This window comes from Coenobita brevimanus, chromosome 67 (genome assembly GCF_032717465.1).
Source record: "Coenobita brevimanus isolate Jiangsu-jjx chromosome 67, ASM3271746v2, whole genome shotgun sequence".
Taxonomy (NCBI): Eukaryota; Metazoa; Arthropoda; class Malacostraca; order Decapoda; family Coenobitidae; genus Coenobita; species Coenobita brevimanus.
In genome coordinates this window covers 16,534,364-16,557,803 of record NC_137020.1, presented here as the reverse complement: position 1 = coordinate 16,557,803, position 23,440 = coordinate 16,534,364, and the positions used below count along the sequence as shown (strand labels likewise).

The window sequence follows — 23,440 nt, the reverse complement described above, 5'->3', positions numbered from 1 at the left end:
GAACGAAAAGAAAGACTTAGCAACAAGAGTTGAAGAAAAGAACATCAAAAAAGAAGGGAAGAAAATAATCCAAAACAATCCAAAATTGGTCAAAGATTCAGCAGATATCAATAAATCTTTGGTAATCCCTGGTATAGAGGAGGAAGAAATACAACAACAAGATTCCGTGAGACAAAAAGGAGATGCCAAATGTAATGAGCATATTAAAGGAAGTATCAGAGAAATCTGTAGTAAAGACATAGAGGAACACAAAAGGCTAGGGAAATATGAGAGGGATAAGTCAAGGCTTCTTAAAGTAACTTTGCAGAATGTAAACACTGTGGAGATACTAAGAAAATGCAGACCTATGGAAAAGAGGATTGCTAAAAAAGAAGCGGAAGGAGGCAAAAACAAACAATGAGAAGAGATCAAAGCAAGAGAAGAACATTTTTTTTTTTTTACAAAATAATTGAAATCCAGGAACGAAATTAGTACATAAACAGGAGGGAATACAAAGGAGGAATGTAGTAGACCCAAGTCATGACAAGTATGTAAACAAGTTGATTAAGCTGATGTACTCTAATGTAGACGGAATGGTATCTAAATTATTATAAATGAATGACTATATCAAAGAAAAGGAACCACATAATGTTTGCCTAATTGAAACAAAATTAACACCAATGATACCAAACGCTACCCTAAACCTAGAGGAATACAATATATGGAGAAAGGATAGGAATTTAAAAAAAAAAAAAAAAGGAGAGGGAATTGTAATATTAACAAAGAAAAATCTTGAAGTCAAAGAAACAGAACTAGATATAACCTTACAAGTAGAACTGATTGTAGTAGAGATTGATACATCTGAAGGGAAAGTAATTGTGGCAAACTTATACATGCCACCGAGATCTAACACTTGGGAAAAAGGCGAATATGAAGACCTGGCAGAGAGTACAATTCAAAGTTTAAGAGTATTACTACATAGAATGGAGAAGAAATCTGAGAGAATTAAAATAACTGGAGATTTCAATACAAATATAAGTTGAAATACTCTTGATATTAAAAGTCAGGAAAGCTGCTGGGACCAAAAGCTCGTGGAACCTGTGCAGGAGTTTTTCCTAATGCAACATGTTAAAGAAAGCACCAGATAAAGAGGATTTGATGTACCATCAGTACTATATATTATATTTACTAGGCAAGAAAATGCTATTGACAATATTATGTATCACCCTCCATTCGGCAAAAGCGACCATGCAGTATTAAATCGTAACTTCAGGATTGCTTATGACATACTTAACAGCAACGAAAGATACAAAAAGAGCCTTAACTACAAAAAGGGCAACTATTGTGACCTAAAGAAATACTTCTTAGAAACAGATTGGGAAAAAGAGCTTAGAGGACAAAATTAATATGTTATACATAGAAAATTCTGTGAACTTTATGAAATAGGAGTCAAAAATTACATCCCTCAGCACAAAGAAGCAGAAATGAAAAAAAAAAAATGGTTTAATACAGAATATAAAAAAATCTGAAGAAAAAAGAGATTTGTTTTGGAAAAGATACAGAAGACACGACAGTGAGAGGGCATATAACAACTATAAACAGGGAAGAAACGAATACACAAGAATGATGAGAGAAGCCCCAAAACAATTTGAGGAGGACATCATAAATAAGCAAAACCAAAGTAAAAGATAAAATACAATCCATTACGGATGAGGGGATCATCTATACACAAGTGAAAGATATTTGTGAAGCACTAAATAAGAATATCCGATCAGTTTTTACAGAAGAAAATAATTTTGAGAGGGATGATATGGAACATGCATGCCCAGACATATTACCAGATATACAAATATCAGAAAAAAGAAATACAGGAGTTAAGCAAATTAGACAAAGGAAATGCAAATGGTACTGACGAAATTTCATGTTGGGTGCTACATGAGTGTGCAAAGGAGTTAAGTAGACCATTATCTTTAACATTCAAGGAATCCTTGGGTCAAGGTAAGCTACCTGATATTTGGAAGAACACAAACATTGTTCCCTTGTTCAAGAAAGGAAATAGACAAAATTCACTGTACTACTATCCAGTATCACTAACCGGTGTTGTAAGTAAAGTACTGGAAAAGCTGATAAGAAAAGTTTGGGTTAACCATCTACAACACAATACAGTATGATAACAGAAAAGCAGTTTGGTTTCAGAAAGGGAAAATCATGCGTTACTAATCTATTAAGCTACTCTGACAGAGTTGCACAAACATTACAGACAAGTAAAGGGTGGGTAGACAATATCTATCTAGATTTCAAGAAAGCATTTGACAGAGTACTGCACCAAAGACTTTTATGGAAATTGTACCATCAAGCAGGAATCCGAGGCAACCTATACTGTTGGATGCAAGATTTTCTCAGAAAAGGGGAAATGATAACAGTACTAAGGGGAAATTACTCATCAAGGAGGGAAGTAACTAGCGGAGTTCCACAGGGCTCAGTTCTGGCACCAGCTATGTTTTTAGTATATGTAAATGACAGAGATAATAACATTGGAAATGCAAGGTATCTAAATATGTTTGCTGATGATGCAAAAATACAAATAAGAATTACTAACACAGACTCTTGTAAAGACCTTCAAGAAGAATTAAATAAACTTCATGAATGGAGTAATACATGGCAACCGGAATTCAATGTGGACAAGTGTCATGTAATCAAGTTTGGTAAAAGTGGGAAAAGACCAGATTGGGATTATAAGTTAGGAAGTAAATTCCTACACATATCAGAAAGACAGAAAGACCTACGTGTGATTATCGATAATAGACTATCTCCGGGTGACCACATCAGTGAGAAGGTATGAAACATGCATACACTGCTTGCAAATATGAGAACAGCATTCACATACATAAATGAAACCATGCTGAGAAAGCTTATAATATCATTCATCAGACCACCATTGGAGTATGCATCAATAGTCTGGAATCCTGACCTTAAAAAAAAAAAAAAAAAAAAAAAAAAAAAAAAAAAAAGTTCAAAGGGCCACTACAAGATGGGTACCAAGCTTAAGGGATCTAAGCTAGGAAGAAAGACTAGAACAACTGAATCTGCCAACACTATAGGAGAGAAGAAATAGAGGAGAGATGATTATGCTATATAAATGCATATCAGGAAAGGAGAAAACAGACATAAATGAATATATAACCTATGGGGAAGCATCAGCAAGAGGACACTGCAAAAACTGCATAAAAAGAGAGACGATAAAGACGTAAGGAAATTTAGTTTCCCAAATAGGGCAACTGATCAGTGGAATGCACTACTGAATGAAATTTTGTGTGCCAAAACAATTCATAAAATTAGGAAGATGTATGATGAAAATGGTTTAAGACATGGGATAGTACGAGTTTGACTCATTCCTGTAAAGATACAGTTAGGTAGGAACACACACACACACACACACACACACACACACACACACACACACACACACACACCGCTCGCTGGTGCAGTGGTAACGTTCTCGCTTGCCAACTGGTGGACGGGAGTTCGCGCCTCGCTCAGGTTGCGAAAAGTTTCACTGACGAAGTGGGTGGTTACTGTCCCCTTTGAGCAAGGGGACGGGTGTGTGCGTGTGTGAAGGTCACAGCCTTGCCCTTAGATCGGACTATATGAGCTCTCAGCTCCCTTCCGGGAGGGTAAAAGCTGACGATCACGATCATCAAGTGATCCTGACCGACCCGGTGAATTACACACACACACACACTACATAAGCAACAGAAAACAACAAAAACAAAACCCTACCAATATGCACAGTACCCCTCCTAATTTTGGCCGTGCTCCGCAGTATTTCTGCAGTATTTAGACATGAAAACACACAGGGAAATATCCAGCGTAATGCTGGGCACATAGAAAACAACGCATAAACATAAATATCCTATATATAATGTACAGTACCCCTCTTAATTTTGGCAGTGTTTTCCGGTCTTTCAGCTGTATTTAGACATCAAAACACACAAGAGAATATCCAATGTAATGCTAGACACTAAGAAGGAGCTCCATAAACAACAGAAGTCCCCACCTCCAATAAAAAAAAAAAAAATGAAGACGACGGTTGCAGTATTTTTAACCCTCTCGGGAATTCAAAAAGTTTCTGAGACAGCAAGCGTAATGGACTGACACCGTGGCACAAAGAAAGAAATTTCTTTCAGTTTCAATACATCCCCGGAAATTGGTTATATTGGTAAAAGATGTACACCATAATCTTCGCTGGTGTTTTTACTATAAGTTAAGAAAATTTATAACGTAGACGGCTTGCAGTCTTTTGTGCTTGTCAGTGTATTTCATAAATCCACTATCCTCTGATGTTACTTTGTTTTTCTCGGTCTCTCTCTCTCTCTCTCTTTTTTTTTTTTTTTTTTTTTCAGTGATACTGAATGCTATCGAATGATGAAGAAAAAAAATGCGCTTCACACCTCCATACTCTTTCATTTACATACTAAATTATGGCATAAACATTCAGTGATCTTTATGGTCTTGTTAAGTGGATGCCGTTCCCAATTATGCCATAAAAATTAACATTTTAACATTATGAAAAAAAAAAAATGGATGTTTTCGATGATAGTTCCCGCTCTCCGCACCTCTCCAGATCCTTTTTTTTTTTTTTTTTTTTTTTTTTCATGTTTTACAAGATTTTGGTTTCCTGCATTTCTTTTTTGTATGCAAAAAAGAAGGAACCAAAGGGCAGGGGCCCGCAAACCGTTCCTTCCAAGAAAAAACAAAAACAATACAAGAGAGAGCCAAATTCAAGATCGTTCTTTTCGAGATGCCTGGACACACTGCATTTTAAAGACTGGAGATCATGGGAAGTAGGAAATACAGACAGACGGAGAGAGTTCGACAGTTGCCTTGTTGCATAAATGAAGGACTGGGAGTAACGGTTAACTATTGCATTAGAGAGTTGGACAGAAAAGGGTTGAGAGTTTGTTCTTAGAGAGGTGCTATGCGCCCATCGTAGAGGTGGAGGGATGCAAGCAGACAGTTCAGAGAAGCAGCCACCATTCAAGTAACAAGAGAAAAGAGATAAAGATGCAACGGTGGGGCGAAGAGACAGAGGTTGAAGGGAGCCAGTAAGAGTAGGAGAGTTGATGAGACGAAAAACCTTTGACTCCACCCCATTGAGAAGAGCTCTATGTGGGGAGCATCCCCATACATGAGAGTTGTATTCTATACAGGGACAAATAAAACCCTTGTATAAGGTCAACAACTGTGCAGGGGTAAGGAAGGTACGGAGTCGGCTTAGCACACGTAATCTTTTGGAAGCAGATTTCACAAGCGATGCAATATGATCTTTCCAAGATAAGTCCTGAGTGAATGAAACCCCAAGCATGTTCAAGGATGATTCAGGGTTGAGATGGCTATTATTAAACATTAGTGGGTACTCCTCTGGAAGATTATGTCAGGTTGATAGGTGTAAAAACTGAGTTTTTCATGCATTAAAAACAACAAGATTATTTTTACCTCAGTCAGAGATACAAGCCGAGTCTGACATTGGGTTCACCATAGCCTCATCCGAATGGAAAGGTGAAGGGTGGAATCAGTATACGAGTGGATAGGGTTTGACGTACAGCTTAGAAGGTCATTGATGAATAAAAGAAAGAGAGTCGGTGATAGGACAGAGCCCTAAGGAATATCACTGTTGATAGATCTAGGAGAAGAACGATGGCCGTCTACAACAGCGCCATAGAACGACCAGAAAGGAAGCTAGAGATGAAGACACAAATAGAAGGATAGAAACTGTAAGATGGCAGTTTGGAAATTAAAGATTTATGCCAGACTCGATCGAAAGCCTTTGAGATGTCAAGTGCATTGGCAAAGCTTTCGCCAGGAGTCTGAAAGGTGAGTGAAAAAATCACCAGTGGAGCGTCCCTGACAGAACCCATATTGACGATAAGAAAGACCGTTGTGATAGGAAAGGTGCTTTACAAATTTTCTGTTAAGGATTGACTCGAAAACTTTTGAGACACAGGATGTCAAAGCAATTGGACGATAGTTAGAGGGTTGGGAATGGTCACCCTTCTTTTGGACTGGATGAATAAGAGCAAACTTCCAGCAAGAAGGAAAGGTACAAGTTGATAGACAAAGGCGAAAGAATTTACCTAGGCAGGGTGTAAGCACAGAAGCACAGTTCTTGAGGACAACAGGAGGGACTCCATCAGGCCCATATGCCTAGTTAGTTAGCCAGTGATAGCAGAAAATACATAAGCTGAAGAAATTTTAATGTCAGCCGTGAGGATGTCAGAGGGGGGAAGTGATGGAGGAACAGCACCAGAATCGTCTCAGGTGAAATTGGAGGAGAAAGTCTGAATGAAGAGATCTGCTTTATCAGTAGAAGAAATAGCCACAAAGCCATCACAATAGAAAAGAAGAGGGAAGGATGATGAGAAGTTGTTAGAAAGGTTTTTGGCAAGATGCCAGAAGGAGCGGGAAGAATATGAGTTGGAGAGTTGAGAGCATTTAGTACAGATGAAATTATTTTTAGCAGAGTGAAGAACAGACTTAGCATGATTCTGGGCGGAAATATAAGCAAGATGTGATTCACGGGTGGGTTGTTTCCAGTACTTTTTATAGGCCCTCTCCTTGTTGCAGACAACATTAGAACATGCATGATTAAACCAAGGCTTTCTTACCTTAGTCAAAGAATATGAGAAGAGAATTAATGCTTCCATGCCCAAGAGAATATCCTCTGTAATGAGCAATGCACACTCGGATGGCTCCCGGCCATGGAAGCAATAATTATTTCAGAGAAAATCAAAGAAGTACTGCCTTAGGGCCTCCCAATCCGCAGTTCCAAAGTGCCACAGTCGACGTTTCTCTGGAGGGTCCTCAGGCCATACCGGAGGAATAGGACAGGTCAAGGTAATTAGGTTGTGATCGGAGGAGCCCAACAGAGAAGAAAGAATAACAGTGTAGGCAGAAGGATTAGTTGTGAGAAAGAGGTCAAGCATGTTGGAGCTCTCTCCAAGGCTGTCAGGGATACGGGTAGGGTACTGTACAAGCTGCTCTAGGTCATTAAGGATAGAAAAGATGTTGGCTTGTTCACCAGCTTGATCAGTTTGTCTTGTTTGTTCTTCTAGCATTGCTAGTCTTTTTAAAGTACTTTCAGAACTTGTTCATAGTGGGTGAGGAAACTAAATAATCTTGCACCACCAAGCATCTTTAACCTGCCACGTCCTGTTGATGTACATAGGCGCCCGAACATTTTGTCACTGTGACTCCCGTCGATGTTAACAGAGGTGCCGCAATTGCAATGTCCAGCATTTGCACAGCTTTTCAAAATTCGCGCGTGATTTTTGGTACGTATACACGGGACACCTTCCTCTACCTGAAGCCAGGCAGGGACAGTGCCTTACTCCGCGTGACCTCCCCCCCCCCCGGCACACAATTGTCTCAGCAACTTACCTGTTACCAGTGTTCTGGCCAGTAAAGACATGTGCCATGGTACGAAATGCAAGGCCAGAGTGATTCCCCAGTCGATGACAATGTGGAAGACAAAGTTTATGTAGCATTAGAGGAAGAAATGATCAGAAGTGATGAGAAGGTAATGTCACCAAATCATGTGTGGTATGTTGATATGTTTGGTAAGTGAAACAACGCTTATATTGCCTATATTACTGTGTGAAAACCAATATACTTCTGTACTACATATAAATTCGTACCAAATGAATAAATATCTACCTATTCTGAGTGGTTTGGAATAGTTACCCCTCCCATAGAAAACGTCTTCTCTGGAGCCCTGTACCAGGCATTTATAGGCTCAGGTGTGCAATTTCTCTCTGAATTTTCGATATTTCTCATAAAAAGGGGAGGTTTTAGCAAAAAAAAAAAAAAGAAAAGAAAAAAAAAAAATCGAAAATCCGCTGGGATTGGGGGAGGTCATTGGTGAAAATCTTCTGGGATGCGGCAGGTTAAGAGTACCAAAAACAACCATGTGCCAAAGTTGCTAGCTCATTTACTGCGGTACAGTCATCCAGCTTGGCTTTAAGAATTTGTGAAAAGGAGTCAGTTTACGACTCAGGCAAAAAAATAAATAAATAAATAAACGACGAATTATCAACGAGCTGTATTAGGAAAAATAAAATAAGAATAAGATTATATGCCTCCCTTTAGACCTCTTCATTTCCATTATTACATTCTGATTCCTTTCATAGAGGTCCTTTTTTTTTTTTTTTTTTCCTTAAGCCACAGTCTTCACCAATACTATTTTCTTCCATTCGGAATGTACAGGAAGAAAATGAGAATGAAAATGCATGTTGATTCCCATCTCTTAAAGTGAATTTTGTACAGTGTCATCAACGTTTTCAAAAATGATATTCTCTGGTTCTTCGTAAGAAATAATGATATAACTTGCCTTATTCTCTTTCTAAGTGATCTGGCTCACGATTCAATATTAACACAATAGTTTTAGACAATCTCTTCTGAAAAAAAAAAAAAAAACATAAAGTAAGATGATGCATAACCATTATGGATTAGAGGAATGTCATGCATTCTTTAGTCTCCTAAAATCGTTATGTGTCCACTGATAGTGGATATATATATATATATATATATATATATATATATATATATATATATATATATATATTGTTCCAACAAGTTCCACACGAATTTATCCCACCATCCATGTGCTACACATGTCTATAAACAAAAGAGGGAATTTACAGGGTCAAGTGGGCATCTGAAGGAACTTTAGAGGCTCATTGAAATAGTATTCAATGTTGTCTTTTTTTTTTTAGAGGTTTTCATATGAAAATTAAGCACGCTCTACTTTACACGGCATTAATTACTTACCAATAGCACAAAATCTAGTATCTTGAATAGCTTCTGCAGGTGGGGGAGAGAAGGGAGTTTTAGAACAGTTGGGTAATCTTACATTTGCTCAGCCGAAAAGGTGTTCATAAGCCATCCACTCTCATAAATGTTTTTGCTTCATCATTTTAACACTGCATAAACTTGAATAGTCTGTCCCTTAACCCATAAAATTTGTTTATCTTCCACAATATAAATTCTTATTTTTTTTTTTGGTAATGGTTGAGAGTTTTCTGTTCATATGAAAGGGTGTTTCACTGGTTGGTAAAATTACCATCACACAAGAAAGAGATACACAAGGCATCATCTCAGATAACTTACTTGTGCTACCCATTTCATTTCGTTAAAGGTTGTTTTTCGAAAGAAATAATGCTATTTCCACAGAGACAAATTGTACTAGATCTTACATTTGAGACTATACTGTTGTATGCATACTGTATAACCTAAGTGAGGGCAACCAAGACGTTTTGATTTGCTTTCTCAATACGCCACAAAATTTAACTACTGTTGCTTTCTATCATGAATCCTAGAAATAACCCAGCAAACATGATTGTGTTGGATCAGAACCGTGCCGATGCTGGCTTGTGATGGCACGTGGTGTTGGAATGGTACAGGCAATCTAGATGACCTGAATCGTCCCAATGCAAGTGCCGAAAACCATTTGCACATAGATCCATATCCGGTTCTGTTCTGGCCCAATATCATATTTGTATCGGATGCCAGTAATCAAATCTGAATCGGGTGTAAGTAATCGGGCCAGTTTACAAGTGTGTTTGGATTGCTCGAAATTAACAGATCTTGAAATTTACTTTTTCTTCCTTTGAGGGAATATTGTGAACTTTTATCCTTTAACCCTCTCGCACACGATAAGTTTCAGTAAGTTTTCCGGCGCACAATTTTTTCTGCGAAGCCGCCTGGCCTGGCTGCCCACACACGGCAAAATAAACACGTATTCTCTCCTTATTTTCGCCACCCAAACATCAATATACTGCCATGAAACCTATATCCTCTTATTAGTCGATGTTTGTTCTAGCTGATAAGCACCACCAAAAAAAAGGAAAACACGAATAAAACAACATTAGGCAGCCGTGAATAAACATTTCGCTACGTCACGTTCAGTTCCCAACATCACCATTCGAATGTTTTCCATCATACAGGTAAATATTTTTAGAAGTTTTGATAGAGAATTTCATCAGCTTTCTGAAGAGACAAATCCGATTGTGATACGATTTGTAGTTTTCGAGAAAATAGCCAAAAACTTAATGCCATTTTTAAAAAAATTTCAAGGAGCTCTAATTCTGAAATTTTCTCACACGTTATGTTTTTTTGCATAATATTATGCAGAATTTCACCAGCTTTCTAAGGAGTTACAAATGGTTTCAATACGCCTCATAGTTTTCGAGTAAATCGCCAAGAACGACTGGGAACTCACGTCCGTACGTCACTTTCGTGATGTGTGCATAGCATATGCAATATTCCCACCTATGTAACAACGAATTCTTATCATAGATATTACATTTTTATGTCTTGTACATACGTAAAATTTACTGCTCTTTATCATGGTTCTTACAGGAAATCGATACGTCCAATACTTTTCAAGCAATTGGCTGACAAAGTGAGATACTTCTCCGAGCACTTCTGACTTTACAGCTAGCGAGGAAAAAAACAAAGTCTATTCTCTCAACTTCTCCAACAGAAAATGCTCCCAAAGGCTTATATTCTGCAAATGAACATACGTAGAATTTACTGCTCTTTATCATGGTTCATAGAGGAAATCAATACGTCCAATAGTTTTTGAGTACTTGGCCGACAAAGTGAGATTGCTCTCATAACTGCCCACTGGCATCCGTGGGTGTGTGCCATATATATATATATGTATGTATAACAAAAGGTTCCACCCCACACAATATACTCCTTCATATATATATATATATATATATATATATATATATATATACATATATATATATATATATATATATATATATATATATATTTATATTATATATATATATATATATATATATATATATATATATGTATATACACAGACATTTTCCCCTCCTTCCCCAAATGTTCCCCCAACATGATACAATATTTACCACGATCATTCGTGGCACATATCACAAACATTTTAGAAGAGAATCATAAATTTCAACAATTGTTTTAGAAAGGTACAGCACCTGTCCACTGACGTCCCTCGTTCCTTGGCATCGTTACCTTTCACAGCACACCTGCCGCTAAAGTACCGTTCACCTACGCTACGCACCTAAACGAACACTCGTGGCACAGTTCACATATATTTTATATAAAGTATAATTTATCACTAAATGACAGACCATGGCACAGTACCTGTTCAATGATATCACTCGTTCCTTGGCATCGTTACCTTTCACAGCACACCTGCCATAAAGTACTGCTCACCTACGCTATGCACCTAAACAAACACTCGCGGCACAGTTCATGTATATATTACATAAAGTATAATTTATCACTAAATGTCAGACCAAGGTACAGTACCTGTTCAATGACGTCCCTCATTCCTTGACATCGCTACCTTTCAAAGCACACCTACCGCTAAAGTACCGCTCACCTATGCTACGCACCTAAACGAACACTCGCGGCACAATTCACATATATTTAACATAAAGTATAATTTATCACTAACTGTCAGACCAAGGTACAGTACCTGTTCAGTGACATCCCTCGTTCCTTGGCATCATCACCTTTCACAGCACACATGCTGCTAAGGTATTGCTAACCTACGCTACGCACCATAATTTATGCCGTCATGAGGATACGTGGCACATTTCACTTACACTTCACACAATATCATACACAAATACATGACTACCACAATGATTCCACCCTAACCTCCGCAATTATTCCCTTCCTTACTATGGTTCAACGTGACTGTGATGCAGCATCCTTCGTCAGGAGAGTACGATGTAACTATCATATTGGCACACACCACACTCCTTCACGAACACCCGCAGCATGTTTGACGTATATTTCGCACAATTCCATACACATTTTCAATATCAGAATCACAATAATTCCATCCCTAAACACCTCTAATTCTCCCTCCCCGACTATAAAAACTGTATGTGATGACTGCCTCATTCCACACTATGGTTCATGGCATCCATAACACTAACTAGTTCCATAATTTCACCAAGCCAGCCACACTATCTTTCACACAAAATACAGTTTAGGCCTTGGCTTCATTATATATGTATTTGTAATCATGCCATAGGGCCTTGGGGAGGGCGAGAGGCGAAACCCCGCAACAGTGAACACGATATCGCCTCTAAGCCTAACGATTGATAATGGACACAATTCCTTTTCGTGACTTATATCTATGTTCCATCGACAATATCACATACAAATATGCTCACAAATATTGGATTATTGCACTGAGTTCATAGGGGCTTTGGCTTGGGCAGGAGGGGGAGAATTAGCAAGAGTTTAAAGGGACAGTACATGCAACACAACCTCACCGCCTGGCTCCTTGGAAGAGACTGAGGTTTATTGCTATGTGCTGGGCCCCGTGAGGCAGCTCAGTGTTGCCAATGCCTTACCATTGGAAAGCACTGCACTCGTTATGACGCGTCAAAATTTGACGCAATTCCGCCAGAAACTTAATTTTTGGCAAATTTGTTTGTGCTTAGGAACGCGATTCGCGTGACTGAACATCTTCAGAACAATCCACATGAAACGCGAATTGCGTGAGTGACCCTGAGAGGGTTAAATGATTAAAAAAAAATCAGGATTCGAACCTTTGTCCTCAGAATGCCTATAGTACAGTCCACAACACGTGACAGCTGATTTACTGATTGGAGTCTCTCTTACCCAAGATACATACATCTATAATCACACACTATGTCGCCAGCTCAGTATCCCCATCCATGCAGGATTGCTGCCAAGTGATGGAATGTCTGAAATGAAACAAATTAAATTAACTGCCTGGTATGGGACTTGAACCCGTGCCTTCAACTCATCACATATGTGCGTCTTACCACTGACCCACGGACAACCTTCATAGTTGATCGTGCAACTCTGACCATTTTATAGACCCTGTTGTATATATTTCATGTGTATACCGATGCCCCTTTAACATTAATATTATCAATTATGAACTAATAAGCTGAAAACAAGTTCAGTTCCACAAAAACATTACCAAAAATAAGTCTCGTTACATAACAAGACAGTTGCCTGTGGAAAACTCCCATCTCTGTCAAAATTTCTATAATATATAAAATATATATCAATTATCCAATATAAGAAAATGATCTGTGTTGGATGATGTATAATTATATTACTCTGTTGATAGCTGCTTGATTGGTGTGATCAGCAATACATCGATTGGGCCAACATTTTATTACCATTCTTGACGCAGTTTTCAAAAAATGTTATATTTATACATCCGTCCAATACATGTTTTACATCAATAGGCCCATTTTATATATATATATACGTACATTAATATATATATATATATACGTACATTAATATGTATATGATATCTATGTTCCATCGACAATATCACATATATATATATATATACATATATATGTATACATATATACTGTACATATATATATATATATATATATATATATATATATGTATACATATATAATGTACATATATATATATATATATATATATATATATATATATATATATATATATATATAGTGTATATATATATATATATGAAGCCTCTGTGGTAGAGTGTGCGTTTCGCACACTGGTGAGTGCGGGTTTACCTCCCGCCAGAGTTGTAAAAACTTTGGGAAACGTTCACCAAGCCACTTGCTACTTTGGCGGACACAAGGGGTGCTGTGGTTGAACCAGTGTCGCATACTAGTATGCTTGCACCCAATCGGCTTAAGGCAGGCCGATTACGCTTGTTTCACAGACTACACACACATCCAAAGCCACTACAACACTACAATCACACTCACAAGCACTTCTCACGCTACATACACTCTCTACCAGACAGCCTAAGCCACTGGGTAGAGATATATTGGCTGTATCATCCCTGCTTCGGTAGGGATAGCCCGGTTCTGCAGTGAACCTCAATGGCTGATGGTGGTTATATATATATATATATATATATATATATATATATATATATACCCTGTATATATATATATATATATATATACCCATATATATATATATATATATATATACCCTGTATATATATATATATATATATATATATATATATATATATATATATATATATATATATATATATATATATATATATATATATATTATATGTATATATATAATATATGTATAAAACCATTACTGCCAGGAATCGGTCCAATGTATTGTTGCCGTTTCAGCCCAGTGTCGGAAAAAAAAGTTTCATTTATATATTATCCCAACACAAATTTTACATTAATTGGCCCGATATAAACAGAATATTACGGCCAGGAATCGATCCAGTGCATGGTTGCCATTTTCCCTTAGTTCCGCTATATGCCAATGCTGGCCCGTCATTTCAGTGTTTGCTGGGTACGTGTCGATTCTTGTAAATATGTACTGCTGTATCAGACCTATTCATATCCAGTACAAAACTATCTGTTAGTCAGCACTGGTTATGTATCAGACCATTAAAGGCAAAACTGCATATCCTGTTATCTTTTCTTTTTACAAGTTGAGAGACCACCTTTGAATTACCTTGAACTGAGCTGAACATCATTCATGTCTTTGTTGAATGGTGATATTCACCACAGTACAAGATGATTTAAAGGTGGTTTTGCAGCTTGGAAAAAGTTTGTGATAAGTCTGTTTACGTCTTGCGGCTTTCAAACATTTGCAGTTTAAAATTTTTGGTTCTTTGTTAAGGCATGTCTTGTATATATTGCACACACAATTCTACTGGACAGACTGCCAGACCTGTATAGGAGCCAAATAGTTTGAGATAATAATAATAAAAAAAAAAAAAACAGGTTTAGCATAGGAAGGGGGAAAGAAGTACAATCTACACAAAATCAATATTTACTTTACCACAGTAATAACTGAGCGTCTATTGAACTACTAAGAAAACATAGAGTTTGGTAAGTCAAATTTAGTGTAGAGTGTAATTTGTCCTGCAAATATCGGGAAGATAGACATCTACTGTATGGTACTGCGGGCGGTGGAAGAAAAGTCGGAAAAATAAGGGCCAAATCCAGTGCAATATCACTGTTTCGGATAATAATAATAATAATAATTAATAACCAAATGTTATTCAGAAAAGTTATCATACAATGCATAATTTTCTAATTTTCAAGTAAAAATAGAATATTTATGATCATCGATCGACTATCCATTATTTGTTTCAGTGTTCTCTATCTAAAATAAAGTTAATTAAAAAATTTTGAAATTTATATGTAGGCAAACATTAAACAAACAGCTGGAAATAGTGTGATAAGGGTTTGACTATACAGACCCAATTCAGGTATATGCTAGCATTGGCAACAATATTCTATTTCAATTCTGGTTTGGCAGAATTGGAATGGAAGAGTATTTTGTGTATTAAGCATATGCAGGTCACATGCGATTTGCCACAAGCCGGCGGTGCCGATACTAATCCGGAATGAGACGATATTGGCCCAATAACAAGGCCGTCTTGATATACAGGCCCGGAGGAGAGACTGATGACATCACAGGCGGTGGCCACAAATTCCCCCTGCCTTTGCCTCTCTCTCATGCGTACACATTTAATATTTGCTTACTTATGTATGGCCATTATTATTTATTGATGATTATTGGTGTTAATACTAATATTAGTTATTATTATTATTTATTATGATAAACATTAAAATTTACACTGATCCCGAATTTAAGTCCTAAAACATTGTAATGAATAGATGTGTTCAGATACAAATATTATAAGATATTAGAATACCTGTCTGTGTAAAGATTATTTATCACTGTACAAACTGAAAATAACTGTTTTACTTGCACGGTAAAATAATGCACACAAATCCGGGTTGGCAACAACGTCGTTGGCCCACCTTTTGTGCACCTGGATTTTGAATAAGCCCACTTGAATAAACCCAATATTATGTCCACTTTACTGTTTTTAATGCATCTATTAACAATAAATCTGCATGAATTCCCGGGATTTTTTTTTTTTTTTTGAAAAATAAGGTATAAATAACCTACACACAGATTAAAGACTGAATTGCTGAAGAAAGCAGAAACAGTACACCAAAGGAAGAGACTATAGACACTATACGTATATACATAATCAACCATTATTGTATAGGTTAAGCTTTTATCTACCATTGAATTGAATCGCATATAATTTATAATGTGCCTTTTTTTTTCTTAGGCTAGGTATAGGTAAATATAGCTATATAATTATATAAGGATATTGCTATATAACTACAGTATATTCCAATCATCGGTATTTTTTTTCTCCTCTCCTTGTGAGGTAAGGTCAGATTACTTTATCATCCATCTAACAGCTTCTAATGTAAACAGTGCAACAACTTTACCTAACTCTAATGGGGACTAAATTAATTTTATACAAAATAATGGGTATTCAAGACTTGCCCAACAGCAATTTTACCAAACTGATATTTATCCTTTAAATAAGTTTTCTTGTATCATATTTTCATTTCTATTTGTGCTCCTAGCGGCGTAAATCTCTTTTCAAGTCCCTCTCATCAGACTATGGGAAACATGAGTATCAATAAAGTAGACCCCGGCCTGGCTACAGTTCATATTTAGCTAACAATTCTTCTCATCATTTAGGCATAAGATTTAGGCAAAGGCATTACATTTGGCTTTGGGCAGACCCATACACATTTTTCTTGGCCTAGGATAGGCCTATGCACATTTTTCCTGGCCTGGGCTTGGCCTATGCACATTTTTCTTGGCATGGGCAAGGCCTATACGTTTCTTCCTGTCTAGACAAGGCCCATAAATGTTTTTGCTTGGCCTGGGCTGGGCTTATAAATGTTTCTTCTTATCCTAGGCTAGGCCTATACTTTTCTGTCGATATCCTTCTTGTCTAGATATTTCACTGATACATAGAATTAAAAGAATAAACTAAGCTACCATTGAGTAGCCTAGGTTATTTTGCATGGAATGAAGGCATCAGTAGCCAAATTAACTTCTTAATACAAATGTGATCCACCAAAATATATTATGCACAGTTAATAAAGAACACTGAGTAACTTAGGCTGTTGTAATTTCGTTGCCTAACGCATTACGAGAACTACTTTACTATAAGATATCCACTGTTGACAGTCTGATACCTCTAATTTCTCATTTAAAATGCTTTCAGTAATAGCAATGATGCTTTTCATGCATTCTAGTATGGCTATACATATTTAATAATACGTGTATGGCTTACCGTGAACGAAATCCAGATGGGAGAGAGGAAAAATTTGAAATAAGTGGGTGAATTGCATGTATGCCTCACCGTTTATAACGTGGCGGGTGGGCTGGCGGAATAATACAATGGCCACCGATTGTGACGTCACAGCCAGATATTGGCGGGAGATCCGGGCCTGTTCAAATCAAGACGGCCTTGCCCAATAACCACATGTTATCTGGAAAAATTCCGCTGTAATAATGACTAGCTAAATTTCTCTTATTTGCTTCCTGGCATGATAACTATGAAAGTCAAAAATGCCCAGTAATACAGAAAAGGTGAAATATATAATGTAACTCATTAGTTTTCTTCAGTTTTATTTAAAGATCACGAATGCCTTTAAAAAATTATTATGCTGGAACAAAGACTTCAACAGCAGTCTCTAAACAAGGCAAAGAGATAAATGTTCATTCCAACAATGTGAAGGGACAAAATGTACATCCCAAGAAAGTGAAGAGACAAAAATGTTCATTCTAACAAGATGAAGAGACAAAAATGTTCTTTCCAAAGTGAGGTGTTGGTTACTGAGGCATAACATGATGCCACAAAGCTAACAGAGTCAGTCAGTTAGAGGGTGGGAGGAATAGGAAAGGAGGAATGGCGCTAGTGCGGTGGTTATCTAGCTCGGAGGCAGGAAAACTATGCCATGGTGCCCATGACGTTCAGAAGTGGCCATCTGATCCAATTTCGTTACCACAGTTAGGACAAATTCTGTGAATATATTTACCGCTCTTCCAACAGAATTCAGGGCTGCAGTGAAATCCCAACCAGGAATGCTATAAAATTGTTTCATAAAGGCTAACCACTTAATGCAGTGCTACCTGCTTCTGCCTTCATGTCCATTTTTTTTTTTTTTTTTTCAGTGTCCACCCTCTTTTCTTCTTATTTACTCCTATCTTTTCTGTCACCTTTTATTGCCCTTCTTTCCATTTCAGGTGACTCTACACCAAGGGACAAGCCTAATGGTTTCCTGTAACCCAAGACGCCATTTCCAACTTCGGGCGTTAACCACAAAACCAGACAACGAGGTGATGTGAGGCCTCCTATGATGCCCTGTTAACTTGGCGGAGACACAAATGTGGCGCCAATCCAGAAACGAACCCTCCCCACTCCTCCCCACACCTCTCTGTGGTGAGGTGCTGTCTGCACATGTCGATCCTGCAGAGGCGACTGCATGTTTGCAGCTGGTGGGTCTGCCCGACCAGACACACCGGGATAACTTAAAAACAACTTAGAATGAGAATTTTCCTTCACTTATCTAAATCTGAAGTGAGCAAGTGCCTGCTGTTAACAGTTCTTATGTAGAGAGGATAAGTATAAAGAGGATTAATCCTGTTTCCTTTTCTCTGTTCCACCCAATGGTCTCGCCTCAAAGCTGAACAGTATATGCCTAAATTTGCTAAAATTCCTCGTAGCAAGAATGAAATAATCATGGTACACTAGGACTGAGGAGATTAATATACATAAAGACTGTTGTAACTTGTGAATATGATGAGTGATATTTCCCATCTTAAATGAACATGCATTATTGAATCTGTAAATAACACTGGGCATGAAAATACGTGTTTACAATTTAATGGTTTTAAAAAATCGCCTCCTTTGATTCGGTTTCTGATTAACAACCGCCATTATTGCCGTTGTAAATACTTCCTGCACTCCTTCATGTGTTTTGGCTGAGCACTCCACATACTTTGACAGACCTGCCTTCTCACACAGCTCCTTTACATCCTCTGGACTCAGCACATTAAGGTCTCTTGTGTCTTTGTTTGTTCCTGAAAAAAAATAGTAATGAAAGGATTTAAGGACAGTACTGCCAGTGGGCTACTCTGGTTCAAAAAGCACACGACTCAATAATCCAGAATAACCAGTGTTCTGGTGTCAACATCTTTTTCCATATGAAGTTGTAGTATCACACATTTTACAAAATAATTTTTAAAGCTGTTTAGTCATAATTAACAGTGAGTAATGAAGTGTGAATGATGAACAACCAAATATCATTTCGCTGTTAGCTGTGGTATAGAAAGAAGGTGGATGGCAGACCATAAGTGCCACCCTGTTCCAATTATAAAATGAAGATTAGGAGAAGTGAAAAGATATCTGAATAGTGCGTAAGAGTAAAGTCCTGGAGAACCATTTATTATGTCGGTATATGTGAATGTACTTAATGCCATTTTATAGAGGTGTATAATGTGCTAGTAGAGTTGCCATTTATCTCTACTTTTTGCATAAGCCCAGAGTATATGTAAATGCTTGTCACCTCACTTTTAGCTGACCTCAGCACCGCGCCCTAGTCGGCACGGTGAGCGTACAGCGTCAGAAGACGTTTTATAGTTATCAAGGGAGGTGGTATCGCTCTTACATATCTCTCGGGTCGCAGTTATATTATTCTGTACCCAATAAAGAGAGATTTAATCTGCACATTTCTGTCACCTTATGCTACCAATTAATAACAGACCAGCTTCCACCTTCTGGTGGCAGAGGACCTTTGGTGGGAAGTGTCGGGCAGTGACTGCGAGTAGCTGACGTGTACTACAGACAGTGTCGTCGATCTCCAACACGGCGGTCTAGTTATACTATAACAGCAGAACACATAATGTGTAGTCAACTGCTACTCCTTAACGGCTACATTAAATTGGTGCTAGCGGTGGCATGATATTTGGTGCTAGCCGTGGCCCGATACACCAGTAAAGTCCAAAATCCTCATGTATACACTATTTTGGAGATATACACTAGAACTGCTGCTGACTAACAGCCATGGTGTAAAAAAAAACATAAAGGAACAGCACCCGATATGTGATGGGTAGAAATAGTGGGACTGAATCATTGTGTGACAGGAGAATACTGCTGAAAAATAAGCTAAGTAAGAATGAACACTACAATCAAGTTTAAAAGCGCAATAAAACGTAAAATAAGAGTACATCGCTCATGCTAACGTTTAGAAATCGAATTGATGCTTACGCCACAAAAACACACACACACACACACACACACACACACACACACACACACACACACACACACACACACACATCCTCCAACCAGACTAACTAGCATTGTTATGCATAACTCCATTACTGACAGCACATCTGTAATGAATCTATGGTCACCATAGAGCAGGCTCAGAAGGTAGGTAACCCGTATAATTACAGCACAACGAATCAGGTCATGAAATGAAAATAGACGTGTTTGTTTATCATAAGGTCTCTTACCCAAATCGTCTACTTCTAACACTCCTGCTAGTGTGGAAATCATCGTGAATGTTAAAAAATAAATTACGAGTAAAACATGAGTTTTCATCAATAAAACCGGACTGAAAAGATTTAACTGATGATGAACTGCCACTAGTTAATGCTCTTCGCCAGTCGTCTGATTCATCGCATCCCATTAAATATCATCCTTTAAGACAGTGTTATTTCAAATATCTTATATCCTTTAACCTTTTGCGCAATTTTCAAGATCTTCAGCCGGTGTATGTAGCACTAAGACTATTCCAGATGGAGTTTTTGTGAGATACGAGGGCGATCTTCGCTTCACTGAAAATCTTCAGCTGGATTCGTGCCACTTCCGTCAGCACAAAATGGTGCAACTAAATTTAACTGAAGATAGCTTCAACTCTGATCCATCACCTTTCAGGAGGAAAATGTGCCTTGAGAAATATTAGTTATCCAGAAAGTATTTGGATCCACTAAGTCGCGTTATTTTACCATTGGCTGTAGTTTCAATACAATAGATTTACCTTTACCTTCAGTACCAGCATATGAACTTACCGACAAGAATAATGGGTGTCTTGGGGCAAAAATGATGTAACTCTGGCAACCACTTTGAGGTCACATGTTCGAAGCTGGCACGGTCGTTCAGTGCAAAGCACAAGAGAAACACATCAGTCTGTAAAGGGGAAGAAAGCACATCACGCTACGCTTCAGAATTAATTGGAACATGGTTTAGTTATTAAAAATATTATTTCATTATAATGCATTTGTCATGTTCTGAAAATCAGAAATTATTTCGAGGGAAGTACCGGGAAATTCCATAAAAATTCTCAGAACAGTTATCGTACAGAAAAAGAATCAAAATATCATTAAAAACTGTAAACGGTCCTATTAGAATATAGAATATGCATGTATCAACATATCTTTTTATCTATCAATTTATCTCTGTATATATGTACCGGATATGTATGTATATATGTATCTCTCTCTCTCTCTCTCTCTCTCTATATATATATATATATATATATATATATATATATATATATATATATATATATATATATATATATATATATATATATATCGACCACTAAGATCTCTTCACACAAGATAATCTCTACTTGTCCTTGTTGCCCCATTTCAGGTACATAATATGGGTTTACTTAGGATCACGTACACCCTTAAAAAGGCCCAAATCAATCAAATGAAAAGGTACGTTGTTATTTAATTCTCAGTGAATAAGTGTACAAAGTTTGGAGAGAAATGGTTCAAACATTAGGAATGGCAGAAATACTTTTGTCTGTGCATTTGCTGGTATGAGGTGAAAATCGCAAAACTCACGCTGACGAAAAAAAGAAAAAACGGTAGAAAGACGGACTCGACCTTCACGGTGCGATGCCGCATGTTAGAACGGTTCACCTGACTACACGCAAGTTGTGCCTACCGAAGGAATGGGGAACTGTTTCTTTCTCTAACACCACTGGCCTTGTTTAGGAATATTGGGATCCTCCTTATATATATATATATATATATATATATATATATATATATATATATATATATATATATATATATATATATATATATAAACACACACACACAATGATGTGTAAGGACCGCCACACCAGACGAGCCGCGAGCTGCTAATGCCGGCACAACAACAAGCATGCTCCATCTTACACCTGACCAGGACAGTCTTGTCCATACATGTTGGATACTTTTCTTTCTGACATACTGACATTGCAGGTGCCATCCAGCCGATCACCCATTCCATCTTGACCATTGCCGGTATTTAATGAATAGCCTGTTTCGGCCACTACGCCTTTGCAAGGTCACCTCATGGTATGTGGTGACTAGGTGATGATTCAAAAGCAATAAATAAATAAATAAATCAGATGACTCATCTTTATATTCGTCTGACTCAAATACCTCTGAGATTCAGTGAAGTGCAGCTCTGTAATATACAATGTTTCTAAAACCTCAGAATTTGTGTGTACGTGACGAAAACTAATGAAATTATTGCACACCCCATGTCTGTCGTTCATTTACCGTGTTTTGAAGGTATTTTGCTCTTTCATGTGGTGGTGGTTGTCACATTTTACAGCCATCACTGTAACTGTGTCTAGTTTGTGTTACTGATCTGTATATTATGTGTCTATTGCCAAACGTCTCAATCACTTAAAGGGTGGCCACAAACAAATTGCCTCCATGTCGCCCGGTCCAGTGCCACTTCACAGCCTTGCTCCCAGTTCACACACACCCTCTCTCATAAACCTCTCCACTCCATCCCTCCATCTCATCCTCGGCCACCCTCTCCCTCTTCCCCCCTCACCTCACTCGAATACATTCCCCTCGTTGGTCTCTCGCTCTCCAACCTCTCCACATGTCCAGACCACCTCGATATATTTCTCCTAACGCTTTCTATCACATCCACACCACAACGCACCTTCACTTCCTCATTTGTCAGTCTGTATCTCCATGTAGCTCGACGTGCTGTATACTATAAAATATGTTGATGTTCAATAAATGTGTTAGTATTCAATAAATCAAGAGTTTTTCTGTCATTTGAAACATATTTATATTATGATTATATGATGCGGACAAAAAAAAATGTAGTGTCGTTTCTGGCGTCCTAATTAGAAACAGGAGTCAATCAGAGCTTGAGATGGGCTCTTGAGCTTGACCTTCGTATCCAGTTGACTGAAAAAGTATATTGTACATATATTCATATAGTAAGATGTGTGAACATGATACGGGAGGGTTCATGATTATTTACAGTTGTGAGGTTGATTCTTATTTATGTGCATTTTGTTACTCATAATATGTCGATCGGTACGTTTTGGACATGAAGGTCCAGCAGAAAGTGAATCACTAAGATATCAAAAATGAATTTCACATCTTCAAAAACCTCAGAAGGGTGATACAATAAGTGACTTGTATGTCAAAGGTGTAATATATATATATATATATATATATCAACATGATTACCGGGGCCATACTGTATTGGATATAAAGT

The 23,440-nt window shown here is 37.6% G+C and overlaps 1 protein-coding gene across 1 annotated transcript in view; it reads right to left on the bottom strand.

The window, feature by feature from the left end:
* The window catches only part of LOC145405565 (ras-like GTP-binding protein RHO), a 57,260-nt gene that overhangs the window by 12,908 nt on the left and 20,912 nt on the right, over positions 1–23,440 (bottom strand). The window contains exons 3-4 of the mRNA XM_080276898.1: positions 20,983–21,100; positions 18,839–18,987 (exon numbers count right to left, since the gene is read on the bottom strand). Of these exons, the coding sequence (XP_080133024.1) occupies positions 18,839–18,987; positions 20,983–21,100 (267 nt within the window). The remainder of the gene's footprint in view (positions 1–18,838; positions 18,988–20,982; positions 21,101–23,440) is intronic.